This window comes from Mya arenaria, chromosome 5, assembly GCF_026914265.1.
Source record: "Mya arenaria isolate MELC-2E11 chromosome 5, ASM2691426v1".
Lineage (NCBI taxonomy): Eukaryota > Metazoa > Mollusca > Bivalvia > Myida > Myidae > Mya > Mya arenaria.
This window is the reverse complement of record NC_069126.1, coordinates 41,540,568-41,551,215: the sequence shown is the minus strand read 5'-3', so window position 1 is coordinate 41,551,215 and position 10,648 is coordinate 41,540,568. Positions and strand designations below refer to the sequence as shown.

General features: G+C 35.7%; 1 protein-coding gene across 1 annotated transcript; it reads left to right on the top strand.

The window, feature by feature from the left end:
* Positions 1 to 2,421: 2,421 nt before the first annotated feature.
* Positions 2,422 to 6,077, top strand: LOC128235404 (uncharacterized). Its single transcript, XM_052950221.1, has one exon. It carries the CDS (start codon positions 2,601 to 2,603, stop codon positions 4,476 to 4,478), a length of 1,878 nt encoding a protein of 625 aa, XP_052806181.1. The 5' UTR covers positions 2,422 to 2,600; the 3' UTR covers positions 4,479 to 6,077.
* Positions 6,078 to 10,648: the final 4,571 nt, after the last annotated feature.

Sequence of the window (10,648 nt, the reverse complement as noted above, 5' to 3'; positions counted from 1 at the left end):
TAATATATGTTTTCAACTGTTAAACATAGCCTAAAACTGAGTCCGACGAAGTAAGAATTGTTATTGTATATGTGGACTGTTTTTTATTGCTAGTTTAATGCAAACCAGTACTTAAAATGTGAGCCATGTTCACAGATCTTAAATATTTGGATATTAAATAAGACATATCACTAATCCTGCCATATTCATTTTTAGAAGGGGTATAATTCATATTTCGGTAAATGATCCCTTAATGGCACACTGCTTTTAAGTTTAGCGGAAAATATTCTTTTTGACATGTTTCGGCAGGATTTGACATGATATTGAAAAGCTCTCTAATCAAATGGGAGGACGCAAAGCTTTTTAATTTCATTATACAAGTATTTTTTTTTAACACTTTTAGCCTTTTGAAGCAGTATCTGACGAATTTCAGTATATGTCGAACAATAAAGTAGCACATGCTATTCACATTTTATTCCATTATTACAGATTGGACAGATTCTATTATACACATCTAGTCTTTCTTATCTACCTGTCTCTAATCTTATTGGCGCTACGCCAATTCTGAACCTTATTACAGGTAGAAAAAGCTTAATTATGCAATAATAACTATCATACGGATATATAACACACTATTCACAAGTTCAAATGTCGCTGTTTTGACGAACCGGGAAGGACGGAATGGAATGAAACTCGAGTGAGATACATATAGATAAATTAAGACAGCGGGTGATTATGACAGCCCCGGTGGCAATAAAGCAACACAGAAAATATGCTTGGCCGCATTTTCTTCCCAAAGGATTTCTATGCGAGGTTATTATGCTTATGTCAGCCTTTGATGGTTTTGCACAGCAACAGCTTGGAGAATGTAACCAACACTGTAAACCTGAAAAGAAATATCGAACTGATTGAACGTTGCCTTTGAAGACAATAGAAAGACAATCTTAGGTCCATTAATTATGTCATGCAGAATGAAATCACAAATTAAATGCCAGGTGCACAAGTCATTATTGAAAATAAAAACTACACCTTCAAAGTGTCATTATTCTTTTTCTAGCGCTTTTGACCATACTCAAACAAGAACAGTTCTTGGTTATAGGTCACAAAGTCCAGGGATATGAATATTTAACACCTTTCTAATTGAAAATAATATCAAGTTAATATAAAACACACTGATAAATTTACTTGTAAAACGTCCTTAACCTATTTTAAATTGTTTTCCGTTTTCACTATGCTGATGTCAATGTGTTGCCGAATCGGGAATGAGGGTGAGGAGCATATTAGGATATTCAGATTGCCGGTGATTTCAAACAGGCGGGAGTTTAGCAGGTCCTGTAAGACCATTTTGATACGAGATAATTATCCTTTATTCAGCCTTCAAAAGATATACACAGGAATTGCTGGGAAAATGCTACCAACAATGTTAACCTTAAATAAAAGCCTTACACTATATTTTTGGCATTGGCTTCGTGAAAAACGGACCCGAGAAATATTGTGTTGTAAAGTATTTGCATTAGACTCATTAAATCTATGTACGTATATTTTTAATTATAAGAAGTTGTCGGTGATTTCGGGTAAACATATCACAACAATACTTAAGTCGTTACTTAAGCACAATCTTTCAAACAAGTTTATCTCATTAAAGGATAAAATGACACAGCATCGTACATGTGTTTACTTATTCTCTACGGTTATATTGATGTAAACATCTTTGGTCAATATTAAAAAAATAGTTCGAGTGCAAATATTGTACTCGAGTTATTACTTACGTATTTTTTGTTTGCTGCAATTGAGAAGCATTGTTGATCAATGATGCTTATCGACATACATAATGCTATTTTAAAAAAGAGAAAATGTATGTGATTTTAAGTCCGTGTATGTTGTTCTGTCGAAAACCTGAGAGATATTAAGAGACAACTGAAGTATTCTCGTGAAATTGGAACCTGAGCTTAATATGTATGTGTTCACATGGATGTTAATGCCTTTATCAGACAAATAAAAGAATATCTGTTTCAGCTAACCCGCCTCATCAAGCTTAATTCAATTAACTATTCATGTTGCAGTTTATAAATTTAAGGTTTTGCATTTTCATTTTGTTTGGCCCAAAATGCTTCTCAATAGCATGTTTTTGTCGCAACTATGAATATAAAAAACGAAACAAACTTCCTTCCATGTTAAATTATATCAGTATTTAAGCAAAAACTCACAAGGCTTATAACATTAGAGAGACCTTAAGCAAATAAGAGTTTAAAATTACTTACGCTCTAGTTATTGAATGGGTACATAGATGAATGAATAGTTCTTTCAGGTTACAACTCTTTCATTCTTACAAGCGTATCGGCCTGTATTGGTTTCCGATATCGACGACAAAAGCTCAAACATTAAATATGACACTTGAAAGGGCTGATATAAAACACGAATAGATTTTTAGAGACAGTTTTCTTTACAGTATGATCTGTCTTCTTCGGATTAAGTTTATAAATATTGTCAGCGAATATATAATACACGGACTTAAGTTATCTTTATAGCATTTGCCTGTTTTACCGAGTTTCACTTAAATAGCATTCTTGTTTGTAAATACATTTTTATAGATTTTAACTTCACAATAATGATAAGTGAAAATGGCAATGAACCGTAAAGAAAATATTCAAGGCCAGGAAAAGTCAACGGAAAAGAACAAAAATGAATGTAATGGGAAGAAAATACCAATCTTGTGTGAAGCATGCAAGTATGATAATTCGTTTGAAGAGGCAACGGGATTTTGTGTGACATGTTCCGAGTATTTGTGTCAGACCTGTTGTCGCGATCACAAAAGAAACAAAGTAACAAGAGAACACTTGTTGTTAAAGAATGATGATATTCCTGCGGACATAACGCCGTTTAAGACCATTAAGCAACTATCGACCTGCGATATTCATCCTGACAATGACATCGCATACAAGTGCGGAGACCATGAAGCTTTGGTTTGCGTTTTCTGTCTTAATGAGAGTCATCGGAAATGCGAAAATATCCATGATCTAGGAGTTGTTGGTTCTGCTGATTCAGGTATAAACATGATGGCAGAACTTCAAGACAGAATACATGCGTTAAAGGCACAGCGGAACGAGATCGAGATTGAACAAGAAAAAAATAAAATTAATTTGCAATGCCTGGTAGCCAAATGGAAGGATAATATAGCCGGCTTAGGAAATGATTTTGATACACAATTAAGCGAAATGTCACTCTCCGAGACAACGCAATTGAATGAATATATTGATGGCTGTCAGGAAATCGAGACGGATATAACTAGAAACAAAGCGTTGATCGAAACACTTATGAAATACGGAACAAAGCGACAAAAGGCTGTTGTTCTGCGACGAATAAACCATGCACGCGTTGATCTTAAAGATAAACTACAAAAACTCGAATGTCAGCGTCAACAAAGCATCGCGCTCATTAACGTGAAACAGTTTGCTGTTCTAACAATGATTGCAGAGTTATCGTTAGAAGAGAAGAGCAAATATAATACTGACACATTGGAACAGACCAGCGATGAAGTGCATGACGATTTGGATTCGGAAAATATACCAAGGGAGAAAATTGATGAATGCACACAAACGAGTTTTGCTGTCTCGAACTCTGACGCAAAACTAAGGTCCTCTAAGCCGTTCTCAGAAAGAGAAAGCGGACAAAAAATAACTTTGTTTAAAGTTAAAACAGAAACAGACACAAACACTTGTGGTATTTTTGCCATTAAATTAACAGAATATGGAGTTCTTGTTGCTGATCATCGTAACAGAAAACTTAAGCTATTCAGTCGAACATTTGACTTAATGTGTGAACACTCGCTTCCCGGTCAGCCGGTAGACATGTGTTTTGATGGATCCAGTGCCTATGTCTGCTATTCAGACCTAAAGAAAGTGACCAAACACAAAATAACCGAAAATACGATTTTGAATGAAATGGAAACTCCAACTCGGCTCCAACCGATAAGTCTAACTGTTTTTAACTCCCGACTGATGATTTTGTTTGTAACTCAAGAGAACGTTGACAGTTCGGCAGCTGACGATGTTCAAATTGAAATCCGAAAAGGAAATTCAATAAATGCCACCATCTCGTATGATTCCGACGATGATAGTTTTAACTATGTAAAAGATGCAAAGCAAGTTTTTGCATTAGGTAAGTCGTCCATTGTTTTCTCAGAAAACTGGCGGGTGTCCTGCTATACCGTCGGTAAGCAGACTAGAGAACTAATTCATCGACAATGGTTTTACCGTTCACATGCCAATCAAATTCTAAAAAAAGCGAAAGGGTTTGCGAAAGACAGTGAAGGGAATATCTATATTTGCGGTGAAGATTCTAACAACATTCACCAGGTGTCGTCTAAAAACTACAAGCGTAACCGTGTGATTATCCCTCGCTGTGATCGTCCTGTTTGCATCGCCGTAGACGAACAGAAAGATAGACTAATAATCGGATGTCGGATTGGTGACTATTTGCAAGCGTACTCATTTAAATAGATTCTTTTTTGACGCACAATTTTATCATACATTTTTTTCTGAATATGATATACTATTTAGCGATTTAGATTTTTTAATTGATAATTTGCCTTTTATTTGTATATCCAGGATTAATGATTTGTTATTTCATAGCTTTCATGAACAGCTGCGTAATGATTCCAAACTCGCAACAATGTTTTGTCTCTTATCCTTTATTTATAACACAGAGAAACAAATTTATTAACAGCCTCAGTCCTGTCCTTCACGATATACTTTAACTCTTCCTATTCAGTGATAAAACAGTCTCCATCAGAACGCACAGGTTTATATATCAAATACAAAACGCTTTAAGCGTTAAATCCAGACCGACATGAAATACCCCTCGTCTCTGTTTAGGCCATATAAAATGTTTGTTTAAGGTAACCTGTCCAAAATTTCTAGGTAGGGTAGGTAGGTGGTTTTTTTCAAAATCTGTCGTAAGTTCAGAGTATTTTCTTGCACATGGCAGTCTTTCCTACATTACTGTCATTGCCTGACTCTGTTTTATCATATAAACAATAATTCTGATTAAAATCTGCATCTTCGTAACTCTCTTTTCGCTAACGAATATTTTTTTTGCTCAGAAACGGAAAAAAAATAGTTAGGGTCGGCGCATTTCTATAGGTAGGGTCGGGTTACCCGAAACAGACATATTTTTAAGGCCTTATACGAGTGACTTCTATCTTTATTCCGCTCTCGCTCTTGCTCTGGCTCTTGGTCTCACACTCTAACGATCTCCTTCACTCTTTTCAGCAATTATCTCATATTTTGGACATATCTATTAAACTTTACGGAAATAAATCCACAGTTTTGACCTAGAAATAATCCAGATTATTCTTAACACATTTGAAGCACAAAACATTGACACTGTTTCTGGTTTTAAAGCGTACCTTAAGTCGGATAATTCAAAACCAAATACTCTGTTATATTATGAAAAACGTCGATTACAGGTCATTCAAACTCGCTTACGGAACGAATGCATTTAACCATCACCTTTTTTTGTAAAAAAAAATGTTCCTTCTTCCTCTGTACGTGTGGAGTTCAGGAAACAACGTATTATTATCTTCTAATCTGTCCCCTTAATACTGACCAAAGAAGACTTCTGCTCAACTCTGTGGAGGCTTTGACTGACGTAACGCTTCGCAATTTACTATACGGTGATACTGCCCTTACAGAAGAACAAAATAAGACGTTGTTCGATGTTGTTCTCCTCTTTATTCAAATGACAAAAATATTTGATAGCCAGTGACCGTCACTCCCGCTTTCTAATAACTAACCCACCCAGGATTGTCTCCTTTCTATAAACATGTGATATTCAGCACCAGTAATCAGGGTCCAGTGGAAAATAGCCGCAGGAAGTAATTCATTTAAACATACCACCCTACCCTCATTCTTTTCTGTGAACCTCTTTTGCCGTCTTGTTCTGTTCTCAAACAGAGTTAGCGACTTTTGTTTTCGATAAGTGAAAATAAACTAAGCTTACTATAGAGTTGTATATCACACAAAATGTTTAACTTTTAGCTTCTATATTGTCTGTGTAACATATCTTTAAATATTTAATAATATTAAATAAAGCCAAAACAGCACGTTAAACACTCCCACTTGAATCAATTAAACAATGTCAATATAATTGTGTCATATGCATTGTAAGCTGTGTGTATACGCTGATGAATAAAATATGTTTGAAATTAAACACCTTTGTCGATTCAATGGGAACAGTATAGAGACCTAGTAAAACACCCACAATTGTTTCGGTTACTTCTCAATTATGTAGAATTGATTGTTTAGTTAAGGCTTGTTCTTATTTATTCGAAACTTCACCATATATAAAATGTATCGTTATTTGCCAGTTTCAAAACTCATGATTTATGATTAACTGTCTGATACAAATACTATTAACAATAAAATTATAAAACCCCATTTATACATTGCCAGATCCTATTTGCTGCTTTTATGACATTTATAAAGAATATTAGATCTTCAATTGCTTGACAAAATAGATCGCACATCAAATATTTTCAAAAACATTATGCGAATCTTTTAGATCGTCGCTTTGGTTCATAAAGGTCATGCACTGGTACCTGGTTACCCGCCCGGGTAGTTACGTGTTGGCAGGAACTCCGCTACAAGTTTAGTAGTTCACCATATAAATATATATAATGCTTTCGTTCATCTTCGTATTGGAAATACAATTTATCTTTATAATCACATTTCATGTGTATATAATTAATTAAGTATATGTTTAAAATACCTACATGTAAACATGATATATTTATTATGCTTTACACTCAAACTTATCCAAAATGAATATTGTGTAGCATCACTATTTGCAAAAATTTGATTACATTAAGTATTTGAATGATGTTAAGTCAAATGTATCTAGACGGGTAAGGAGTTTTATGGCGGTCCGTGTAGTTAGCGAATCGAGAAGCATTTGTTTGCGCTCAAGTTGCATGACGGGATACACACTTCAGTAATAACACCCAATATTGAATTTAGTAAAAACAACAACACGCAGGCTGGTGGAAAATTGTGAAATGACTCACTGGGACAAATGTTCCCGCGACACTAACAGTTGAAATGTGTTCAAAGCATTGAGGTCACATGTGTACGGTACAACGAAGGTAATATGTTTACGGTACCACGAAGGTGACATGTATACGATAGCAAAGAGATGACAAGTGTGCGGTAGCATAGATGTGACATGTGTACGGTACCACGAAAGTGATATGTGTACGGTAGCACTAAGTTGATATGTGTACGGTAGCAAAGAGATGACATGTCTGCGAGAGCATAGAGGTGGCATCTGATGGTAGCACGTAGGTGACATGTATACGGTAGCACGAAGGTGACATGTGTCCGATGGCATAAAGGTGACATGTGTACGGAAGCATGAATGTGACTTGTGTACGGTAGCATATAGATGGCATATGTGCGGTAGCATAGTGATGACATGTGTACGGTACCTCGAAGGTGACAGGTATACGATAGCACGAAGCTGACATGTGTACGATAGCATAGAGGTGACATGTGTACGGTAGCACGAGGTTGACATGTGTATATCAGAATAGAGATGACATGTGTGCGGTAGCATAAAGGTGATATGTGTACGGTAGCATAAAGGTAACATGTGTACGGTAGCATAGAGGTGACATTTGTACGGTAGCATAGAGGTGATATGTGTGCGGTAGCATAAAGGTGACATGTGTACGGTAGCATAAAGGTGACATGTGTACGGTAGCATAAAGGTTACAAGTGTGTGGTAGCATAGAGGTGACATGTGTATGGTAGCATGGAGTTGACATGTGTATGGTGGTATTGAGCTGACATGTGTACGGTAGCATAAAGGTAACATGTGTACGGTAGCATAAAGATGACATTTGTACGGTAGCATAGAGGTGATATATGTGCGGTAGCATAGAGGTGACATGTGTACGTTAGCATAAAGGTGACATGTGTACGGTAGCATAAAGGTGACATGTGTGCGGTAGCATAAAGACGACATGTGTGCGGTGGCATAGAGGTGACATGTGTGCGGTGGCATAGAGGTGACAAGTGTACGGTAGCATAGAGGTGACATGTGTGCGGTAGCATAAAGGTGATATGTGTACGTTAGCATAGAGGTGACATGTTTACGTTAGCATAGAGGTGACATGTATGCGGTAGCATAGAGGTGATATGTGTGCGGTAGCATAGAGGTGATATGTGTGCGGTAGCATAGAGGTGACATGTGTACGTTAGCATAGAGGTGACATGTGTACGGTAGCATAAAGGTGACATGCGTACGGTAGCATAGAGGCGACATGTGTGCGGTGGCATTCAGGTGACAAGTGTACTGTAGCATAGAGGTGATATGTGTGCGGTAGCATAAAGGTGACATGTGTACGGTAGCATAAAGGTGACATGTGTACTGTAGCATAAAGGTGACAAGAGTGCGGTAGCATAGAGGTGACATGTGTATGGTAGCATGGAGGTGACATGTGTATGGTGGTATTTAGCTGACATGTGTACGGTAGCATAAACGTGACATGTGTTCGGTAACATAGGGTTGACATGTGTAAGGTGGTATTGAGCTGACATGTGTACGGTATCATTGAGGTGACAAGTGTATGGCAGCATGAGTAAATCTTGTAATCGTATAGTCTTTAATATTTTTATCAATTACAATGAATTGTGTGAAGCAAATATACATATGCATCTCGGCGCCGAAATGAAGGTGTCAAACATTGTTTTAACATTATACTTTTATAATGAAAACTACTCGATACCATTTATTTTCACTTCCCAGTCAGCTGGGTGATATCGTACGATGAACCGAAAGAAAATGAAGAAACATCACATACACAAGACTCAGAGGTTATAATGAGATTTAACAAGATAACAGCTCAAGGGGTTCTAAAGTAAAAAAGGGGGTCGTTTGCGGAAATTTAAGTGAAGGAAATGTAAGATGCGGAACAAAATGGCGATTTGTGAAAGTATTTCGGTGTTTGTTTGTTTTGTGTTGTTTTATTTTTTTTATCATTTATTTATTTTTAGGGGGGGGGGGGGATTTGCATCGGTATGTAAGTTTATATCGCAATATATATATACACTTACCCTGCGGTAGAAAATTGCGTGACTTAAAACTGTGTTTTACTGTGCACTTTGTTTTCTTTTCGACAGCATATGCACTTAACAATGGTACTATATGACCATTATTAGTATGATTAAACACTTTTTATGTCTGGCGTGGTAATTTGATGCCATTTTTGTTCGATGCAGAGTAAAAAAGCGTGCGTTAATATAAGTGTGTTCAAGACACGAGCTGTAAGCAACATTATTTTTATTAATTTATAACAAAAGGCAACTTGTTACACAATAAGAACGTACTGCGTCTTTGTCGTGCATTTTTTTACAGATACACGTGTTAACTATTAGCTAGGAAATGAAACGTGTTGATTGGTTAACAGTTGAGCCGGTGAGACTATCATAGGCACTTATACATGTAAGATGAAGTTTTGAAATAGCTTTTTTTCCCCAAATACCTACTTCTTTTTGTTTTTCGTGTGAAAACACTTCAATTATTACATCTATATGATACATATTAAATTATTTCTAAAAATAATATTTTATTAATATTTTAGTAAGTTGTTTATCGTCAAAAGAGACTAAAAGTAATATGACGTATCCTTCAAACGGGAAATTCTTGGTAATTTATTAATAGAAAACAAGCGACGGACCCTGGTTTTTCTTCCTAAATACTTAATATTTTATAATTGCAAGTGAACCCAAATATATCAGACATACATAAGACAAACATCATCATTATACTCATCATTATAGTAATCATCATCATCATCATCATCATCATCATCATCATCATCATCACCACTACCATCACCATCATCATCATCATCGACTTAATCTGAGGTACATGTAAAACATTAGTATGATTCTGTGTATGGCAATGTTTGCAGTTGACTATATTCGCTTATATACAATCCAAAAACTAAAAGATATGTCAACCTTGAAAAAAATTGTTAGAAACCAAACAAAAACTAATAACTTATGTAGGCAGGCTCATAAAAATCAACATAAGCAACAACGTAAGCGATTTTACTTGTGATCAATCGAAATGCTTAATGACGTTATAAATATTATAATATCCCCTAACTGTAGGCTCTTTTTCAAATGATATTTAGTCTTAGTAAAAGCCTGCTTGCTTTTTTTCATCGAAATACTAAATATGCAAAAAATACGCTTTTTTTTAAAAGACACCCTTTTCATGAAATATCGAATATTGTGTTTTAATGAAATTGTTTATATTAAAAGAATAGCATACATATAATAATTAAAGTTTACATTAACAAATGTCCTTCATACATGTCTTTTGTTAAAGAGGGTTCAGAAAACAAGAAAATACTGTCAGAAATTTCCTTCTTTTAAGTTAAGAGCAAAAGCTTGTTTTCAAAATACTATAAAAAGCAATGTTTGCTTAACTCAATTCATAACATTCGGAGCTTCTCGGCCATTTTTTTTATCTCGGATGTATTTGGACGCTTTGCATACTAAAAAAGCGGTACGTTTAAGTCCGCTGCAAGTAGATCGCATAGTAATTGTAAAAGCTGTTAAACTTAATGACTGAACACTTGTGAATCTTAATTATGTTTGCA